Below are 22,752 nucleotides of genomic sequence, written 5' to 3' on the forward strand. Positions count from 1 at the left end.
ATCATTGGTGACCACGGAAAAGCAGCTGTCCTGACTCATCCTCAAGTGACGGGAAGAAGAAGTGGGAGCAGCACAGATGCTTCACTCTCATTTCCTAAACTACTGCTTCGTAATAGCCACAGTTTAGATGCACAGACAGCTTGCTGGAACCAAACCTTAAACTCATTTAATGCTTATATTTGTTGTTTTGTGGCAACAACTGCACTGGATTTCAGGTAAAAACACAGTGTGCAGTAAAATATATTTTATACATAACAGGGCTAGCATGCAGAAGCTTAGTTTGGGAACCGACTTCATCATGTTCATCACTAGTGATAGACTGATACATCGGCCGGCCGATATTATCGTCCGATTATTGCATTTTTTACCTGTATCGGCATCGGCCGATGCGGGCTAATGCGTTCACCGATCCGCATTATTTACAGAGAGCAGAAATATGTTTTACTTGTTCTTGTTCTACATCACCTGTTTTTAATATTTGTTAAATATGTTTTACTTGTTCTTGTTCTACATCACCTGTTTTTAATATTTGTTAAATATGTTTTACTTGTTCTTGTTCCACATCACCTGTTTTTAATATTTGTTAAATATGTTTTACTTGTTCTTGTTCTCCATCACCTGTTTTTAATATTTGTTAAATATGTTTTACTTGTTCTTGTTCTCCATCACCTGTTTTTAATATTTGTTAAATATGTTTTACTTGTTCTTGTTCTACATCACCTGTTTTTAATATTTGTTAAATATGTTTTACTTGTTCTTGTTCTACATCACCTGTTTTTAATATTTGTTAAATATGTTTTACTTGTTCTTGTTCCACATCACCTGTTTTTAATATTTGTTAAATATGTTTTACTTGCTGTCATTCAACCTTACCTTTGCTAATTTCTATAAATGTTCCTTTTTTAAAAATTAAGACTCGTACCATTTGTTGTCATCATTGTGTAATTTTTATGATGTAAATTACGGGAGAAAAAGTAGTATCGGCTCCAAACATCGGCTTAAGAAAATCGGCAGTCCGTATGGGTCATCAGCTAAGGCTGATGGAAAAATAATCTATATCGGTCTATCCCTAATTAGCACTGAATAACGACTGCTTATACTTTGACTGTATGCTGTGAGCCTGCGACAGAATCAGAGAATATATTACCAGAGCTAAAAATACTGGAGCATCTGCACATTTTTCATCTTTTTCTCATGCTGTAATGACCTCACTGATGAACATGAATGAAAAAGAGTGTGTGTGTGTGTGTGTGTGTGTGTGTGTGTGTGTGTGTGTGTGTGTGTGTGTGTGTGTGTGTGTGTGTGTGTGTGTGTGTGTGTGTGTGTGTGTGTGTGTGTGTGTGTGTGTAAGCTCAGGACATAGAAGTGCTGATGTCTCTGCTCGGGGCTCTGTCAAGCTCTCTTAACATCATCGCTCACTATGAAAACAGACGTGTCCCTGTAAGTCTACCTTCTTCTTCTTCTTCTTCTTCTTCTAAAACCTGAAAAACACAAAAAAAAATTGGAGGAAAGGCCAAAAAGTGAAAAATTGTTGAATTCTTTTTTTTCTGAATTTAAGTGCTGCTCAGAGAAGGACAGATTTGGAACTATCCACCGTTGAATCAATTGTTCTGCACAAGAACATGGATTATCCTTAGCTTTGATATGTGGATGTTTCCGGTGTCACGGTCTGAGTTTACCTAGGTACTGAGATTATAATCCTAACCCTAACATAAGCCAATAAACAAATAAAACACGTGTCCGTTCACTTTGAAAACAAAAGTAAACAAAAATGATTTATTGTTTTGTTAGCAAAAATCATTTTACGGTAGTGCGCATGTGCGCACATGCGCATTAATGCGCATATACAATCTCAGTACGATGCACACTCCGACCATGACATTGGGTTGGGCTCGGATATAACTATCTGAATAACTGTCGAGTTCGGTTTTGCTCTGACGGATTCGGGTCAGACTCGGACAAAATAATGCGGCCCGATACTTGTCTTCTTTCAGCCTCCAAGCCGTCTTTCTTCTTCTTCTTCTTCTTCTTCTTCTATATTTCCGGCAGAGTGGACATCTCTCCAAGCCTTTGAGAATGCGCATCAGTGTAATTTGACGTCACGTCTGTAGGTATTGCGCGGGAAATTTGGGCGCTGAATTGCAGTGCAAAATGCATCACACAGTCTGTTCAAGGCAATAGGGAGATACAGTATGTGTGTGGACTCATTCTCTTTGGTTTTAACCGCTTAGCATTTGTCAGGTATTTCTCTCTACCTTCTTCCGGATCTTGTATTTGAACAGCTTCGAGAAAAGATGACAAGGGTATTACTATTTCATAGTGTAGATTTTTCTAAGTTAGTCACAAGTAAAGTGCAAACAGCTCACATGCAAGTGCCTACCAGAAGCAAGAGTGTGTCCAGAGATTTGGATTTTGACATTTTATCTTCTTGGGCTGGGCATACACCGCACAATAGTTTGGTTGGCGCAGCACGTTTGGGCCAGTTATCAGTCACACCACAGGCCAACCCCTGCAACTGTGATTTTTTAGCCTTTATGTGATATCTACAAAATGTAGGGGTTGAGTCATAGTGAAATACAGCAAACATGCAACAGGTCTACAGAGATAACAACTGTCAGTATATACTGTAGAAGAAACCTAAATAATGAAGAAAAAAAACCTAAATATACTATTTCACAATAAAAGACTTAAGATGAATGTTCATTTTTTTTCCACAAATCCTGCCCTATGCTCCTTTAAATGCAAAGCAGAATTAGGACCCAAATGCAGGACTTTAACAAAGCATGAATTAAGATAACTTTGCCAAACAACTGGACTGACCGAGTATCGACTGACAAGTGAGGAGAGGGTTAAATAGTGCAACTCAAAGTACCTGGTGTGAACAGTCGAGAAAGAACCCATAGGAAACAAACAGGCCCAATGAAACAAGGAAGAAACAAGCTCACACACTGACAAATGAAAATACATTAATATTTAAATGAATACTAAAGCACTGAAGAATGAGAACACAAAATAAATAAATAAAAAAAGCACACAAACTATACAGTAGTAAACTCTCCTGAAACCACAATAAGCCTACAATGGTAATTTAATCAAAGCTTCCTTATTCCTTCCTTCCTTATGCTCCATGATTTACACCAGTGGTTCTCAAAGTTTTTTGGCTCAAGTACCCCCTTTCTCTTACTTCTGAATCCAAGCACCCCCTTTGTCCAACGCCAACATTTTGCTTAGAAAACGATTAAAAAATAAAAATAGAGCATAATGATGGAATGAACGAGTGATAATACATTTCATAGAATTTCATTTTGTAAGTAAGTGGAAAGAAACACTATTTAGTGCAGTGGTTCCAACCTTTTTTGGATCGTGACCTCATTACTATATCAAGAATCTCTGGCTTTACTGCAGTTGAACTAGATTCACAACGAAATTCAGTTATTTATGATTGTGCTTTAATTTATTTTTTAAAAGAATAATACAAAAAAAAAATAAAAAATCAAATATCCATTTTAATTTGTCTGAAATTTCAGGCGACCCCACATGGGATCCCGACCCCAAGGTTGAAAAAGACTTTAGTGGCTCCTGAATAGATTTAATTCTATAGTTTTTTGTTTTTTTATATATATATATATATATATATATATTAATTTCCAGTTATATCACGCCTGGGGTGGGACCAACACTGACAATTTACTTGTTAATGTTCATCTCTCTTTCTCTCAAGTACCCCTTATAGTGCCATCGCGTACCCCTAGGAGTACACGTACCCCCATTTGAGAAACACTGATCTACACACTGAAGGTTTTGATTTGGTCTTGAAGAGCCTCTCCATAGCCCCGCCCCCTTCCCCCTGCTGCCTGTAGCGGTGATGATGATGATGATGATGATGATGATGATGCTGAGGGGAGTGAGGAGGAGAGAGAGCGTGTCCGCTGCCCAATGACAGCGCAGGATGCTCACCGAGCCTGCTGGACTGAATGGAGGCGACAGGATGCCGTCTACAGCGGCGGAGGAGAGGCTTTAAGCCCCGCTAATGTATGTAAACCCGCTCTTTTCACCATTCAACGTGTGTATGGTCTCCAACATGAACCACCGGCTCTACGGTCATCGTGCATTTCGCGCGCGTTTCGGACGTCGTTGTCGTTGATTGCATTCAGACCGTCGGTAGGCGTTCACGTGATCCTCGGAAGTCTTTATATTCAATGTATAGGATGAGGCGATGGGGTGTGATAACAAGGCGATCACCGGGCTTCCCTTGTGCTCATGTGTGAATGGTGCGTTCAGGTGCTCGACGCTCGCCACGCCGGAGACCTCGGACATGTAGGCCCCGAGGAGCTGTCAGAGGGTCGGTCGTGCCTTCCTTCCCTTCTGTGCTGCATTAAACGTGAGGCAACCATCTGTGAAATGTGTGAGGAAAAGGGGAAACCGTCCGGGCGTGGGCTAATTAAAGCAGATCTGACCTGATCACATCTTTCATTTCTGCCAGTGAATGGATCTGTGAGGATTGATGGAGTTGAGGGTTGGTGTGGCACCATCCAGTCAATCCAGCACAGGAGTCAGTGGGAGGCATGGGAGGCGTCATGGGGTCTGTAGTAGAATACCTGATGAGGAAGCTGCATGTATTGCCCTCAGACTACAGTCAGTTGTCTTCTCAGGCCTTTCCATTACACTCAGTCAAGCCAGTGTAATTATAGAGAAAACTCCTCATCAGCTCTGAACACCAAATCACTGCCCAGCATTAGACGTTTCTATCACAGTATGATTTGGGTTTTTCATTTCTTTTTTCCACGTCTGCACATGTTGTCGAAGGTCAACACTACATGTAGTTAGGGCTGGGTAATATATCGAGATTCAAGATATGTCAAGTTTTCTATTTTAGCGATATAGAAAGAGACAATATTGCCTTTATCGAGATATATGTTGTTTTTTTTTTTTTTAACTTGTTTTTATTTACACAATCACACTACAAATATCACGCAAGTATTGAATATTATTATTAGAATACAGTCTAACAGTGTCCTTTACAATTTTACCATACTAGTGCAGTGCCTGTCGGAAGTATGTATTCGTATAGTGGGAGGAGTTTAAGTAGGGTTGTCAATTATGGCCAAATGAGTATGTGTTTGAAGGTTGGATGTACAAAGAGGTGTACATACTCTGTAGTCTGTAGTGTTATAAAGGGGTATATTTGCGAGTGCAAAGTAAAATAGCGTGTGCGATTTCCCTGGTTTAATTCTATGAGACATGCGCATGGTAAATGTGTTTGTTGTTTTTTTTTAACTCATTTTTATATATTTTTTTGTTTGGTGTATTTTTCTGTAATGTATGTTTTTTGGAGTTGTGTATTTTTGTATCTTTCTGTTGTCTTTTTGTGCATTTTTTGTACAAGTATTATTTTTTGTTGCCATTGTAGTGTGATTCTGGAGTCGTTTTGTGTATGTTTGTATATTTTTGGTGTAATTTTTTGCATTTCTCTTGTCATTTTGTGTATTTTTGTATAAATATTTAGTTTTGTGTATTTTGAGTCATTTTCATTTTTTTTGTTGTCGTTTGGTGTATTTTTGTATAATATATGGCTTTTTGTTTATTTTTGTGCCTTTCTGTTGTCGTATTGTGTACTTTTTGTATAAATATTGTTTAGTTTTTTGTTTTATTTTACTCATTTAGTATATTTTTATTATAAATACCTTATGTGTGGTGAGGGCATGTTTTGAGATGTGTGTGTGTGTGTCGCTAACTGTCGTCCTGGTTACCGTGAGGGACTCTCTCCATCTCCTCCGTGGGCTCTCTCTCACACACTCACGGGCATCAGCCGTGCACATGCACATACTCCGTCACAGGTTGTTGAAATGCGTGTGGAGAGAAAGAAAGAAACGCACCCGTGGGAAATATTTGAATATTCCGGGAATTCTTCCGTTGTCGCAACACTCTCTTTCTAAACGGCTCTGTGTGTGTTCAGCATGTTCATCCAAGGTGCGCATTTGGTTATATAGCATGTGGTGAAAATGTGTTTATAATGCTGTATCTGCGGAGAAATTTGTATTTTTCGCTTTCAACACAGCCGCGGCCATTGCCCGCCAATAACTTCCGGGTCTCATCATAACTTCCGGGTCCCGTCCGTCCGGTTTAAACAGCGAACGGTCAAACAAACATGAAAATAACTGTAATCACTATATAAAGAACAGTCAAAAAGTATGGTTCCTCTAAAGAAAAGTCCACAAGAGCAAAAAACTTGTGAAAGAGCCTTAAACTATCTTCCTCTCTCTCACTCGTGTGCCTGCAGTCCGCGTCTGCTTGGCTGTGTGCGCAACGATTGGTTCTGGCCGCACACGTGACTCGGCTGTGTAGTGAAATAGATATAGATGGTGCGCTAGCGCCCCCTCACACTGAGGTCAAAAGCTGAATAGGTTTCACTTTTGGGTCAACATGAATGTGCTGTCTGGGCAAAATAAAATTAAAATAAACATTTTAAAATGACCAAATCACTCTAGAATAACGGACTTGGAGTATTTAGAAGCCGTGGACAAAGTTTCAGGTCGAACAGATACCACGTCAGGGAGATATTTGCTCCACAAACACGCACGCACACAGACCTTTCTTGCATTATAGATAGATAGATTTTGGAGATATATATTTTATAGTTTATTTTGTGTTAAAATAGTAATTTTAGGAGTTGCTGCGTTCATTACTGTTCAGAACAGCATGAAAAGCACAGTTAGATGGATTTCTAAATGCGTCCTCAGACCTTCCCCTAAACAAGCCACACTACTGAACTCACTCACACGTTGTCCCTTAGAGGAGAAAAAGCTAAAAGTGGCACATATTGTGCTGCTGTTTGTTAATAACTGTGCCTGTGTGGCATTTTTCATCAACAAATTTAACCCAGAATTGTCTTTCTGGTAACACTTTATTGAGTTTTAAAATACTGACATTAATATTGTATATGGCTATTTTGAGAAAAAATATCGAGATAAGATTTTTGGTCCATATCGCCCAGCCCTAGTGCAATTTTTTCACAACAGCAATGCATCTTTTTTAATGCAATTAAATACATCAATTTATTTTATTGCATAATTGTGACCATCACCAGCCCTCCCTAAGGAAGGGTAAAAAAACAATATTAAAGGGACAATAATAAAAAAAAAGACAGGGCAGTGTTACACCTAGCTGAGGGGGAATGGAACAGGGAAGAGGGAGTCAGGGTAGGAAAATGGAAGGGGTGGGGAAGAGTCGACTGTTTTAAGGTGACAGTGCAATGTGGTGTTATAGTTGTGCAATTGTACTTATTGTGTTGCGTAATCAGTTAAGCCAGTCTGGTGACAAGTGTGGAGAAACTGAAGCGGGTGACACACATTTGGGTCTTTTATAATGTCACTATCTCTCTCTCACACACACACACACACACACACACACACACACACACACACACTGAGCCTGTACAGAGCCTAAGGGTCAAAGCTTTGTTTCATAACATCTTTTTCCTCTTCGCACCACTGCTCCTTGTGTTTCCAATGACTCCCTCCTCAGTGGATAATACGATGCCTCTTCAATAATCACTAGTGATTGACTAGAATTGCTTGAAAATCTCTCTAATTGCGTGCGGCTGATTAAACGGTGAGGCTGATTTTTAGCTAGCCTGGGGATAAGCCACACCCACTTCCTTACTTTTTGTAAGAAAGTGGGTATTGTAATGCCGCCGTTTCTGCTCATTTCCTCAGTTCGAAAGAAATCAAGCCAATCAGAGCCGCACAGAAATACCTGCGCCAAGCATTGTCAAAACAAACATGGCGCCCGCCACGGAGAAGCCGTTTGGAGCTATGCTCTGCTCTGTTTTTAAAAGACCTGGATATATTGTTAAAACCACAACAAGAAGAGGCTTTAAAACCACAAGTCTGTACCCTACTACACACCATTTTTCTCTTAGTTTGTCGTGCTATGGTCGTCACGGCCGCTCTTCGTTTGATTGGTTACTCTACTCAAATGCCTGGTGAGCGCTTCTAGACTAATCGCCTGTATTAATCATTGAGTAATACAAGGAGATTAGGATGGATTCCAGGCTAGATTTTAGCTATCAACGATGAATTGATATCGGTCAAGAGCTCGATCAATAATCAGTCCATGTTTGCTGTTGATTTTGAGCACTTTCCTGAAACACAGTTTGCACAAATTAGCTTCGTCTTTTTTTTACTAATTAAAGTTCCTTATTTTAATCTAGTAATGTTATTATTCTTATGGCTTGAATCATATTTTGGATTTATAAGAATTTATGTTCATGTACAGCAGGGGTCACCAACCTTTTTGAAACCAAGAGCTACTTCTTGGGTACTGATTAATGCAAAGGGCTACCACCTTGAGACCTCAAAATTAGGGAGATTTTCAAAAGAGCGGGGGGGGGGGGGGGGGGGGGGGGGGGTAGTTTGCTTTTTAAAGAGAAAATGAAATAATTCAATTTCACAGTGTTCTTTTATTTGAAAAACACATATAAAGTAAAGAACAAATTCCACAGTACCCGTGCAAATGGTAAATGGTGGTAGTAGTAGAATAAATAAAATAAATAACGTAAAATTAAACAAAAAAGGCATACATTGCATAAATTATCCATCAATCTATGCAATGTATGCTTGAAATAAAAATAATCAACAAAAGGAAAATTAAACATAGCCTATACAACAACGGCTATAACCATAACAGAAACACTTCCCTACACATGGTTGGATTTGATTTTCTCCCGATTTCCTCACTGACATTGTCCGGGCGGACCGTCCTTCACTGAGCGTCGTTTCCGGCCGGACAATAATAACGATTACACCTCTTCTTATGCGGTGTAATCGTTATTATTATTACAACAATATTATTATTACAATAATATAATTACACCGCATAAGAAGAGGAAGAAGAGTCTTCTTCCTCTTCTTATGCGGTGTAATCATTATTATTGTCCGGCTGGAAACGACGCTCAGTGAAGGATGGTCCGCCCGGACAATGTCGGGCAGAAATCAGGAGAAAATCGGGAGAATGGTGGCCCCGGGAGATTTTCGGGAGGTACACTGAAATTCGGGAGCTCACTGGTAATTGCTGCTATTTGAGCTATTTTTAGAACAGGCCAGCGGGCGACTCATCTGGTCCTTACGGGCGACCTGGTGCCCGCGGGCACCGCGTTGGTGACCCCTGATGTACAGTATATATCCTGTGTATATCAATGTTCTTATTTCAATTATCGGCCGATATGTCAAATATCAGCTATTTAAAATCCTCTATATTGCCGTCGCCTTTAAAAATCCCAACCTTCAGGCTCTCGTCTATGATGATGAACAGAACACCATAACACGAAACACTGTTTATACCACATCATGCAAAACAGGTGCATTTATTCAATGCAGTTTCTGTTATTGTGAAAAGATTTATGGGTTATGCTGCTTTGTCAATACAAAGTTTCTGCATGGTCATTGACAAAGGGCCTTGGTGCTTTAGAAAGAACCTATGCTGGCTAATAGTCCGTAGGTGTGACTGGACCAAAGCTTCGGTCATAATACTTGATGAATCACTTGAAGGCATTAATGAAGAACAGATAGTAATTTATGGCAAATATTAGTACTTTTTAAATCCAAATACAAGTCACTTTAATAATTTAGAAAGAAAATGGATTCACTCTTTTCTCTTGGTTTCTTATATCTAGAAAATGCAATGAAATACTTTTTTGAACCCCTTAAATAAAAGGTTTATTCTATACATTTACATTCTTCTTCAAGTTATGCAGTGGTGTTGTGTTTAGCATATCTGCCTCACATTAAGGATGCTTGTGCTGGGTTTAGTTCCTAATGATTTAATAATAATGGCTTGGATTTATACAGCGCTTTTCTCGAGGACATTCAAAAGCTCGTTACAGAAACCATTATTCTTTCACACCATGTCATACTGGTGGTGGGAAGCTACAATATAGCCACAGCTTCCCTGGGGCATACTAACAGAAGAGTGGCTGCCATTTTGCACCTCCATCTCCTCTGACCACCACCAACATTCATGCACAATTCATACCCATTCATACAAATGGGTAAGAAGACAGTTTGATGATAGGATAAAGACCAGTGACTGAAACCTAGCTGTAGATGCTCTGGACAACCACAATTCTCTATTGCTAGAAACGAAACCAGCTGAAACTGGAGTGTTTTGTATGTCAGCTTTAATGTTGGCTAGCAGATACTTTTTACCCTCATTGGTGTTGACGGTACGATAAGGAAGCTGACAGATCCAGAGTCACTGCTGCGACAGAGGTGAGGCAGAGGAAGCCTAAAAAGATGACGATAAAGGAGTTGGCATTCAGGATAGATGATTTTCACCTAATAACTGGACTAATTATCAGAATGAAATGATGTTATTCTCTTTGAAACATGCAGAACACAGAGGACAAGACCTGTCGCCTGTGCTGTCGCATCTCTGAGTAATATATTTTAAGACATGGTCCAGCTAAGCCTTTACACAAATCCTGTTTGATGTGTGCTTCCATGTCACATTGGGACAGTCCTACAGCTCCATCATGTCGCTAAACGCCTATAAGTTAATAATATCACCCTGTTTGACCCTCTCTGCTATGGCTACAGTCAGAACCCAGGGCAAGTGTTTTCTAGTCTTAAAGGGGACATATCATGGTTTTAAATCCTTCCTTTTTACATATAAATCATACAGTTGTGGTCTATATAAAGCGGAACTGCAATGCTTGGGTCTGAATTCCTCATTATTATAGCTCCACCCCTTTTCTACCCCTTTTCTGATGTGCTTCTGAGAGCAACTCGTTTTGGTGCGGTCTCTTTAAATGCAAATGAGACACTCCATACCCCGCCCCCTCTTCAGGTGACACTCGGTTCAACTCCACCCTGCTCGGCCATTTTTGTAGTTTGATAGAAGAGATAAGGCTATGTAGCGGCGCATAAACTTTTTATTCAGAGGTTATTTACAAAATGTCAACAACAGAAGACTTGTCCATCCAGCCTTACATGTTCCAGCCAGAGTCTGACCCGGCGGAGTGAGATGAAAATGAAGATGATGAACCTGCAGAACCCTAACAAGTGAGCTAACACAAGCACCGAGCTAACGCTAGTGCCAAGCTAACGTCACGAAATGCATTTTAATACAGTCTTTTCAAAGACAAAAACGGCAAAATGAAATGACTAATGAAAACTTTAGACTTAAATTAAATCACGTAGGCCATATCATCAAGGATCTAAAACGAGCACATAGCGCTAACATATGAAGTCTGAAGACGGTGCAACTGCTAATGCTAACAAAACAATGACAGGGACGTCTTATCATCACACTTTTTAGCGTTATTTACAGCTTACCGAAGTGCTCTGTTCGTCGTCTCCAAAGATAGAAGGAATTGAACCCTCAATCAGACAAAGTCTTTCGGCAAATCCGTCTTTATACTGGCGAAGCGGTCATCCTTGAAGTGCTTCGCGCACACAAAAATGACCTTACCCACAGATGTGGGTACATTTCCGTGAAAAGATAAAACTCAACCAGGCACTTCGAAAAGGTTCTGATGCTGGGAGACGGTGAAATGAAGCGTCCAACAACCGAACATTTTGACTTATCCTCTCGTAACTTCGGCATCCTTGAGCTTGGACTACAAAATAAAAGCGAGAAATAAAAATGGCGGATTGTGGGACCTGGAGTTGATGTACTAATTTGGCAGTTCTGCTGCAAATACTGTGATGTAATAGTTCAAAAAACGTAATAGAGAATAGAAAAATCGAAACAGATTGAAAAATATGAGCAAATCAGAATATAAAGATATCTACGGAGCACCTGAAGAGACTAATTTGAGTTTTTCTGTACTTCTAAGCACTCTAAATATACAACAAAATGCATTTAAGGGCTAAAAAAGTGGATTTAGCATGATATGTCCCCTTTAAAGGTGATTATTTAGTGGGTTTTTCTGAGTCTAAACATCCCCTGTTACGTTTTTCTACATTGTATATATTTGACCAAGATTATTTTTTGGTTGCCTATTAGCCTAAGCCCTATCCCAGAGAGCTTCTATCGTGCGTGTTTTAGACACAGCCCTGCTCCACCACCAGGGTTGGGCTCAATTATAACTGTAATCGCGTAATTGTTATTTAAATACAATTATGGCGTAATTGTTATTGTAATTGTAATTTCAAAAATCTGTTCCTCTCGTAATCATTATCAAATTTTAATTTAGTTTATATATTTGACTTTGTAATTGTAATTGCCACGAAAATTCTACAAAAATGTGCAATTATAATTTAACACAAAACTGGGGAACCATGTTACAGTTCTTTGTACAGTTCTACATATATTTAGTAAACATTATTAAATTATATTTCATATCCAGCTTTCCCACATTTTTCCATTTAAAAGCAATTTTTATTTGAGGGGTACACTGACAAGAAAGGCTCAGACACCCACACCAAAAATATTAACACCTATTTTTTTTAATATTATTTTTATATTCAAATATTGACATTTAATTTTAATTGGAAAAAAGGCTGGTCACTGTTCTCGTAATTTAATTGTAATTGAGCATAGGTAATTAAAAATATAATTGTAACTGAAAAATGTAATTGACCCCAACCCTGTCCACCACAGCTGATTGTATAGTGGAGCTCGTCATCAGGCTTTCTGTACAGGAGCTCTGCGTGAAACAAAGTCAGTCACCTTGGCCATAAACGGTGGCAAAGTGTGAGAAGTATGAGGAGAACCGCCCAGTGGTGCAACAACTCTCTACCTTTTCATGTTTTCATCGACCTTTGGGAGGCCTGTGGCGCTGCTCTGTCAAACGTCAGAGGGGCTCTATCTGTGCCTGCCCAGGCACCGTCACCATGGAAACCGTGTCTGAGTAACAAGTGTCACCGGAGGAGAGAAAGCGCTGAATTCCCTTTAATTAAGGCGGATAATTTGTTTTAGTGGCACAGCATCCAGTGTTCTTCCTCATCAGCAGGCGAACGGTGACACTAATGTCCTCAGACCGTGTCATACTCTCCAAGCATTTGTTGTCCAAAGTGATTTCTGTGTTAAAACTTTTATCACCAACTCTAATCATGATGTCATGGCTTACTAGAAGTTTGATGAATTAGTGACTATCTTACATCTTGCTGTGTGCTACAGCCAGGAATAGAAGGAAATGGCACCACCATTATTATATCATTAAAAATTTATTCACATTCATTTTTCTTTGTTCTGGAGGAGAGCCTGCCTGAGGAGTATGACGTAATTAATGTCATTTAGTGCCAATTATTAAAAATATTTTTGATTTTCTCCTGATTCACCAATTGTTTGTTGATTAGCATGTTGTTTGTGACATTTGTAGTGTAGTTTGAAATCTATTTCTGACTTCTGGTAATATGTATTGATAAACTCCCTCCCCCAATCTATTTTTAGGTGACATTATATATCTCTCCATAGAATTAACAGCTTCAGGCTACTTTTAATGTCATTCCCTCTAAGATGTAGTCCACAAAATATGAAAATGTATTCAACTTCAGTAATGGAAGAAGTGCCATGTGTTAAAAACACATAATTATGTCGACCATTATTATAATTTATGGCAAATATTGGCCGATAATATCGGTTGGCCGATCACCCTTCACAAGGTTATAATTCTCACTAGGATTTTTCAATACAAAATTGACTGAATAGTAGACTTCATATTAATTAAGCCTATTGAGAATAGATATACCCATGTGTGCTTTTGTTAGAGCCTCAGTTATGAGGGTGATATCAAACTTGGAAGACTTGGTGAGTCTTAAGCCTACAGTTTTGTTCTGCATTCCTGAAGCGTAGAAAACCAAATTAATCAATAATCACCTATTTAGCATTTTTGGCATGATTTTGGGTCGTTTAGTCTGTCAGTAATTACATCAAAGTGAGAAAACACGATTAAACAAAAATGAATATACCCTGAAATGGAATTTGTGAAAATTTCAAATGTAAAGTCAGATGTTCCACTTCATCTTTTAGATGCAGAGCTGATCAATGAAGATTAAAAATGCACTTTTTTTGCATTCAATTAGTCTTTATCATCAAAATTGGGCTTATAAGAGAGTGCAAATGTGTAGCGCAGAGAAAATTAGGGATTAAAGATTAGCCAGTGAGTGTTTTAATGGTGTTCACTGTGGATAAGTTGTGACTTGTTAGAAATTGTGGATAATTCAGGAAAATTGTACCACCCACTGCTGACATTGTCCTAAAGCTCAGAAAGGCACAAACATTCTCCATCTGTTTCTTCAGCTATGCAGGATGCAGTTCATTTCATTTGCATGTGGCATTGATAACAACAACATACAACAGCTTCACTAACACACACTTCTCTCCTGTCTCCTCAGATCTCTGTGATGCGCTCCACCCTTTCAGACATAAACTAAGAACCTCATGCTTGCTTCAAAGAGTCAGAGCAGTCTTATTTCTGCACGCCCCTGTTAACAACTTCTGGTGGGCCCACTGCCGAATCACAGGACATGTACGGCAGTGCTAGAGCTGTAGGCCATGTGGAGAGCAGCCCTGTGAGGTCCCCGCGCCTACCAAGGTCCCCCAGGCTGGGCCATCGAAGGGCACACAGCGGGAGCGGGGGCGGTGGGGGCGGGAAGACGCTCTCCATGGAGAACATCCAGTCCCTCAACGCTGCCTATGCTACTTCGGGGCCCATGTACCTGAGTGACCACGAAGGCGTGGGCTCCACTGCCACCTACCCAAAAGGCACTATGACTCTGGGGCGTGCCGCCAGTCGGGCCATGTACGGGGGCCGCGTCACAGCAATGGGCAGCAGTCCCAACATTGCGTCAGTAGGGCTGCCTCATGCTGACCTTCTGTCTTACAGTGACCTGGGCTCCCTCTCCATGCTGCACCACCACCAGCAGGGGGTGCCCTCCGCTCTGCTCAGACAGGCGATGCGAGGCGGTGGGGGGGAGCTGCTGGAGATGCAGGCCCAGCTCAGGGAGATGCAGAGGGAGAATGAGATTCTGCGACGTGAGCTTGACCTGAAGGACAGCAAGCTGGGATCGTCCACCAACAGCATCAAGAGCTTCTGGAGCCCCGAACTTAAAAAGGAGCGAATAATGAGGAAAGAAGAAGCGGCTCGGACTTCAATCCTTAAAGAACAGATGAGAGTCACCCACGAGGAGAACCAGGTAAACTTTTACCTTAAGCTGTTATTACTGCTGTGTGCGTGTGTGCATGTGTGTGCGTTTTTTTTCATTTTTTACATTTTATTGTATTGTCTGCTTCCATCTCACTCTCTTCTGAGCAAACTAAATTAAAATCTAAAGGTTATGTCAGTTAAATTATGAGAAACTTTCTGGAAAGAGTTTTTGCTGCCTACTCATGAATGAATACAGATTTTTACAATGCATTTGTGATGTGATCTTTAACTTTGTCCCACAGACCTCAGTGTGTAGTCTGTGTATGCGTGTGTGTCATTCAATGTAGATGATTCCCCTGTTACCAATCATCAATATTTTATTCTCTTACTGCAAATATACAACCAGACGTGCTTACAAACTGTGATTTGATTGAGATCCATGTCAAACTGTTGTAGGATTAATAGTGAGCTGACTCATCCCGTGCAGGCGGGTTTTAATTATGATGCTCTCAGTTTAGTTGGATGTGTCAGCAAAGGGAAATACTTCAGTCAATCGTGGTCAGTGTTTTTCTACAAAAAGGTTAACTGTCATCTTTGACCTCCCAAAGGAGAGCATGGGCCATGATTCTGCTAATTTAACAATGTCTTAAGCATTGTAGGGGTTGAATGTCACCCACTGGCTGTAACATCAGTCCTAGATGTTTCTCTGTGTTCAGCTGAGGTTTTCAGGCACTGAGCCAACCCGCACACAGACCATTACTCAAAGTGACGGACGCTGTCACACCGTGGGTCAAGGTCAGGGCTGAATAATCGTACTATGACCTGTCTGCACAGCTTCCTGGGTTGTGCATGACTGTTAGGGTAACATTATGTTCCCAAGATTCATTGGCCTTAATATGTGAATATAATCACACAATAACATGAAGGAGCTTTAAGGGTCAGGGGTGTAGGTAAGAATACAATCCTTATCACACAAACTTTGTACACACTGACCGTGCGTAATAAGAGGTGTCAGTTGGGTGGGAAAACTTGGCCATGTCATGGCCATGTAATGCTGCTACAGGGAGTGAAGCCTCACATTAGGATATATTTTAACACTTTACTTGAAGTTGTATTTGATATGTGATTGCAGAATCCCTCCTGGTCAGTTTTGGTCAAACTGCCCTAAGCAGGCCATTTACTATCGTACTGATGACATTTACCAAGGTCTCTTCTCTGAGGCTCCGTCATTGTTCTGGCTTGCATTATCAGCAACATACAAAACTCTGAGAGCACAGAACAATGACAGATTGATTGGCTCACACACATGGAAACCTCTAAATCCCAGACCGATCTGCTTCTAAAACCCTTTGACTAAATAAACCCTGTGTCCGCATCTGACCAGCAACCCTAAAACGGGACTCCGTCTCATTCCATTCAAAACCGCCACAACAGTATTCATAAAGGCTGACATTACGCTGTCATTATTATGACATGGCACCTGTCATTAGCATGAATAAGGTGTCATGAAGGCTGTCTTCAAGTGTCGTTCGTAACCCTTACCCCTAACCCTTCGTTACCCTAAACCCTAACTCTAACCCCACTAGATCCCTCTTCCTAATCGAAAAATGCCATCATAGCTCCAAAAGTGTCATAAATTAATGAACGACACTTGATGACAGCCTTCATGACACCTTATTCATGCCAATGACAGATAATGACAGCGTGATGTCAGCCCCATGTACAAAACTAAGTAAAGTTTTACCGGATAATTTTTTTATTCCGGAAGAGCTAGATTAAACGACTTGAAAATCAAACCTTTTTATTTGTTTGTTATTTTTTTTCCTGATTTTTAAAGCTCTACCACCAGCAGAGCAGGAAGAATGGCTGACTGTATGCATTTGATGTTCAGTGTTATTGAATCTTTTGTGTGAATCCTTGTGTGTATTTTTAGCGTGACTAAAGAGCTTTAGACAAGTGTTGGCTTTCACTCTTTTGTGCTTGATAAAAAGAGAGGATGTTGTCCTTATTTTTAGCCCTTGACACTGTTGGCTCTGCAACCAATGATCTTCACATTCCTTCATGTAGGATTTAAATAATAAACTACATCCGCTAGTAAAAGGCAGATGTGCAGATTTTTTTCTAGGATCAGTGTGTACTTATTGGTAAGTTTGCTTACACCCTCTGGGCTTGTTGGAAAGCCAACTGAGGAGAATGTAATGAAGTAATCTCAAGCCAATCATGGTGTCACTTCTCTAACACCCTCTGCAGTCACATTAGGTGCAGCTCTTCCTCTGTTGTTTTAAATTCAAAATGTAAGTTTTTTTTCTAAATCAAAATCTCTCCTGTCTGTGTTTACATTAATGTGCGTTATGTAAAATAAATTGATTGCTTTTGTGAAGCAACCACAGACTGCTTGATGTCACTTCCTCGGAGGCTGTACAGTTGTAGAAGAATCTTTGGGCTCACAGACGCCCCCTTAAGTGAGGCAGGAATACTGCCTGAGTTACTTTTTGACTTTTCACTACAGTTTTATAAGCAATCAGAGAGACTAAACATGTTGCGCATACTGATTATATACAACATACAGTATACATATACGGCCCGTGGGCCAAATCAAATCCCTTTGTTGAATTATTTAATAAATAAAATGTTACTGCTATGTCCAATTCTTCCAATTGGAGTCACACTCATTTAGCAATTAAACAGAACCAAGGACAAGAACATCAGGTTATGTATATAACCCCGGTTCTATGAATAATATGAGTGCAATGTCTCTCTATGGGATACATGCCTCCGCACCATATTCACAGAAGCCCTATCTCATAAAGCCAACCTGATTGGCTGGTGAAATGTATTAATCCGCTGCAGGTATTCCTGCCCCCTATAAGTAGGGTGGGCGGAGAATACATTTGCATTAATAAGTAAACCTCTTCTCACTCAGGCGGCAAGAAGGGTTGTCTTTGTGAGACATCTCACTCATAATGCTCAGAAACAGGCCAAAGGAGAGGACCCAGTACTCGTAGCATATCCCCTGGAAAGCAAACCGTTGGAATTTCATGTGGGGAGGAGAAATCGGGGTGTCAAAATACGCATCTTTCAGGTCAACAGACGTGAAGCAATCACCCTGACGCACCATGCGCAGTAGGGAGACATGCATAAGCATCCTTAACCTGTATATCCTGAGATACCTGTTGGATAGGGCGGGGACAGGACCAGGGGCTTCCTGGGGAAGCAGAGCCGGAGGGCCTCATTGTCTTTTTCCTTGCCTCGCAGCGACGCTGCATTGAGGTTAGCGCTGAGCCAAAAACACCTTCTGGGACGACGGGCATGTTCAAGATGTCCCCCTTCTCTGCCTCGGAAAGGGGGACAGGGGAGAAGCTTGCCAGATCAAGCCAGTGAGCCCGCTTCTTATGAACCATGGCCCACATCGCTCTCTCCCAGTGGCCTGGACCACACAGTGCTGGACCCAGAGGCACAGGTCGGTGACCGCCGACATCTCCTCCATGCAGGTTGGGTCCGGATTAGAGCCAAAGTCATCACAGAGCTCCGCCTGGTATGCCTTGAGCCGCGAGGGGACGTTCAGAGCCCTGGTCGACAGCGCTGAAGCTTTGTAGGCGCTTTCCAACAGTGCTGACTGCAGGCAGTCGAACTTCCTAGGCAGGCTTGGTTTCTGAGGCGAAATGACAGGAGCCCGAGGGCGCAGGTGTGCAGTAACCAGCGGCTCTACCGGAGGCATGCGGAGCAGGCCCAGGCCCTCCATGTCCTAGCAGTCCCGGGAAGAAGAGCGCCCGGCACAGCCTCCCTGTTGGTGAACGGCTGGTCCTTCCAGGAGCGTGCCACCTCATCCAACAGTTCCGGAAAAATGGGGAGCAGCTACCTACCCTTGGTTGTGGGGAGACCCTTCCCCTCGTACCGGCACCTGGTTGCTGCCGTCACTACCACGGGCAACGTGATGGACAGGCGGGTCGTGGCTCACCTGCAGACCTCCAACATCTAAACCTAAACCTCCAACATGTCCTTCCAGCGAGTTTTCTGAGCGTGGGGGCACGGAAAAAGCACTGGTTGACCTAATGGTCACAAGAAAGGATAGAGCAGCAGCATCCAGTTCATTGACGGAATCCAAGGTAGGGTCCACCTGTGGACAGTTGAGCTGCCGCTGCGAGAAGCTTCCTGATGAGAAGAGGTTTTTGAATGCCAATGTATTCTCCGCCCACCTTACTTACAGGGGGCAGAACTACCTGCGATGGATGAATACATTTCACCAGCCAATCAGGTTGGCTTTATGAGAAAGGGCTTCTGTGATATGACGCGGAGGCTTATATCCCAAAGTGAGATATCGAAACGAATGTTATGAAATAAAACTCAGCCACAGTCTAAGAACAATTAATGCATGACCTACACAACCTTAAGTAATGTCTTTAATGTATTTTTATTGTATAAAGTAGAGCCATAACTTGTTCTTTAAAAGCTCCCATTTTGGTTTGCTATTACAGTTTAGGATTTCCTCCACAAATTTAGAAATGTTGGTAATAATAATAGCATATTTTCTTAATATTGTTCATTTATTCATGAAGTAAAATACTATCGTTCAGATTAGGTACCTTTGATTAAATGTTTTGTGCCTTTGTAGATCCACTGGGACCGCTAAGGTGTTGATAATGTTTTACAAAAAGAAGGAAAAAGTATTTATCCTTTTTGTAATAAAAATGTTTCTAGATATGTGTGACTTTAGATCAAGTTTAAGTTTTTGTGGCCCTGGAAGAAAAAAAAAACTTATGGAAAGTCAAGCCATATACTAGAAGTCTTTAAAAACATTACTTTGGCAACATAAAGAGAACCGGCAACGCCCGCTAATTTCATAGCACATCAGGTCTCGTTAATGAGGCAGTGCCCCACTGTGCATCTCTACTCTATATTTAGCTATTTTTAATGAAAAAATATCAAAATTGTTACACTTGTGCAGAAAATGAATGTCTGTGGACAAATGCCAGCCTTTAATTTATTTTTATTTATTTTATTTTTTTTGCCTCTCCTGACCCCATGTCTCTGCTCACCCTGCAGAAGTGTCTTCCAGAGTTATACCGACTGATTGTTTGACCTAAATACAGCCATATTCTTTGTCGTGCTTAATCTGGATGGAAGGCATGTGTGAGGGAGCTGGAGCGTGCCATATCTGACTGAGTCATCAACATGACTTCTGCAGTGTGACATGTTTTTATTTCCCGCTGTCCCTCACTGTCACTTTTAAAACTCTCTGTGTGGATCATGTAAACGAAGGGAGCAATCATGTTAGTAACTTAGTGGCTCCGATTATACAGTCGTTGAAGCCCTTTGTGTGTACAATTTGTGGAGTTGAAAGAGCGTGAGCTGTAATTCATTAGCAGAATTGGTTTTCCAAACATTTTGTGTACTTTGTACCATATATATTGGACGTGGCACACGCATTTCAGTAAATATTTGTTTGGCCTTGTTGTTCATGACTCACGTTCACTCATTATGCGGCTGTGACATGATCCTTTCATTCTGTGTGGCGGTGCACTCATAAGCACACGATGACTCACACGATGTGTGATTATGTTGGAGGTGTCATGACACATTGAGCTTTTCAAACCACCGTCAATTTCTTCAAGTGGGATCATCCAACCTACTCTCCACGTCACCAGCATAAGAAGAGAGTGGTGAAACAGAAGCACACACTCCTCATCTTATTTAGATTTATTTACACAGCCCTCTTGTTGTACAACACGCACATGGGATACGGCCACTGGTGAGACAGAAGCACAGATAGTAGCTTTTGGTCCCTCTGTACTGCGTTAGTGCCACTGTCAATATAAGCAACCAGTTATTGAGAATATATAAAAGTCTTGGCACGAAGTTAAAGCTGTATGTGCCAACACTTGCTGTTTAGAAAAAGTTCAGTAACATTGGAAAATGTTAAGTGAGGTTTCAGTTATTCGGAAATGTGTTTTATCCTCCTGACATGTTTCGATTGTCAACCCCCAGTCTTCGTCAGAGAAGTTCTGCTGATTGCCTTTGAAGTATATTGAGATTCAGATATATCGATTTTTTCTATTTTGGTGATATAGAGAATTACAATATTGCCTCTATCGATATATTTTTTATGTTATAGCTGATTGACTGAACACACTATTCAAAAAAAGACAAACTGAATCTCACTGGAACTATAACATTGGTAAATGAACAAAAGGACTCCTATAGGAATGCAGTTTCAGGTGCTGCTTGAGTTTCGGTGCCTCCTTAACCCTTAGAGTAAAATCGGATCTATTTACATAATCTATGCATCAAAGATAAAGATAATCAATAATGTTATCTGTGCAGTAAACGGAATGTTTCAACGGGTATTATTATGTAGCTGTGGCTGCGGCAGGAAAGGAAGGATTTGTGCCTCACAAACGTCGCTATGTGACCAAACCCGACCACCAGCTCTAAATATTTGTCCATTCCTAACCCGACCCCTAACACGGCCCATCCTCTATCCACAGTATCAGCCGTGCTCCGGTGATAAACAAACAGTTGATGAGCGCTCCTGTGTTGGCTGGGCTGATAGCTGCCCTTTAACATTAATATTGCCCTTTAGTTACTTGTTAAACTAACTATAACAAAACCAAAAAAAATTGGTAAAATCTAAAAACAGAATAAAAAATCAAAACAAATGATATTTCAAGAAGTATAATAACCCTGACACACACTAACTCACTATATTATATACATGTTATACCAGGGGGTAACTTGAGAGAGAGAGAGAGAAGAAAGAAAATTAACAAATGAAGTAGTAGAAAGTAGTTCAAAATATACTACTAATATTTACCAGCAATTCACAAAACAACGACAAAAACACCAATAAGAGAAAAATACACTGAATAATAAAAAGAACAGACAACCCAACAACAAATCGTGCAAAATGACACTAAAAACATACACTAAGAGAGCAAAATATTTTCTATTACCAGCAACACACAAAACGACAACAAAGACACACATACCAAACAACATAAGAAACAACCAAATGACACCAAAAACAGACTGAGATAGAATAATTTAATTCAATACCAATCACACACAAAAACAAAATCACAAAATGACACCAGAAACACCAAATAGACAAAGAAAAAACACACAAAATGATGATAGAAATTATCTTGAATAGAACATGAAACGAAATTCTCCTGGTCCACATCAGGAGGGAGATGACCATAAATTATAAAAACGTAAAAATAAATCTATTCATGAGGCACTAAATACTGTTTCTTTCCTCTTGTTTACAAAAATGAGATTCTTTAAAATGTTGTTATCACTCATTCATTCCATCATTATGATCTATAGTTTGTTTTTTTCATAAACTATTTTTGATAACCACTGGTATTAACTACATTTGTTCTTGCTTGTTTATGGGTTTCTGTGGCAATAAATGGTGGTTAGTTTTAAAGTAGTTCTGTAACTGCAATTTTCCTTACTCATTTGGTCAAAGCTACACAAACCCTGTTTTTGGTGTATGTCTCATTTGGAGTTGTAGCCCCCCCAGGGAAAAAATGCACCAGCCGCCACTGGTTCTGGCACCACTTTAGTTGGTACTTGATTAAAACTAATATGAGCTCTTAATGTGGTAGAAAAATACTCTTTCTAATGTTTATGCTATTCATTTACGTTCATATTTGTTT

The 22,752-nt window shown here is 40.5% G+C and overlaps 1 protein-coding gene across 4 annotated transcripts in view; it reads left to right on the forward strand.

The window, feature by feature from the left end:
• Positions 1-3,902: 3,902 nt before the first annotated feature.
• Positions 3,903-22,752, forward strand: part of erc2 (ELKS/RAB6-interacting/CAST family member 2) — a 57,605-nt gene continuing 38,755 nt past the window's right edge. For 3 of the 4 annotated variants that reach the window (XM_028446283.1, XM_028446284.1, XM_028446285.1), the window contains exons 1-2: positions 3,903-4,032; positions 14,340-15,140. In XM_028446283.1, coding sequence (XP_028302084.1) covers positions 14,472-15,140 — 669 coding nt within the window. In that variant the 5' untranslated portion in view covers positions 3,903-4,032; positions 14,340-14,471. The remainder of the gene's footprint in view (positions 4,033-14,339; positions 15,141-22,752) is intronic. The other variant, XM_028446286.1, reaches the window with a different exon arrangement.

Source organism: Gouania willdenowi, chromosome 5, assembly GCF_900634775.1.
Source record: "Gouania willdenowi chromosome 5, fGouWil2.1, whole genome shotgun sequence".
Lineage (NCBI taxonomy): Eukaryota > Metazoa > Chordata > Actinopteri > Blenniiformes > Gobiesocidae > Gouania > Gouania willdenowi.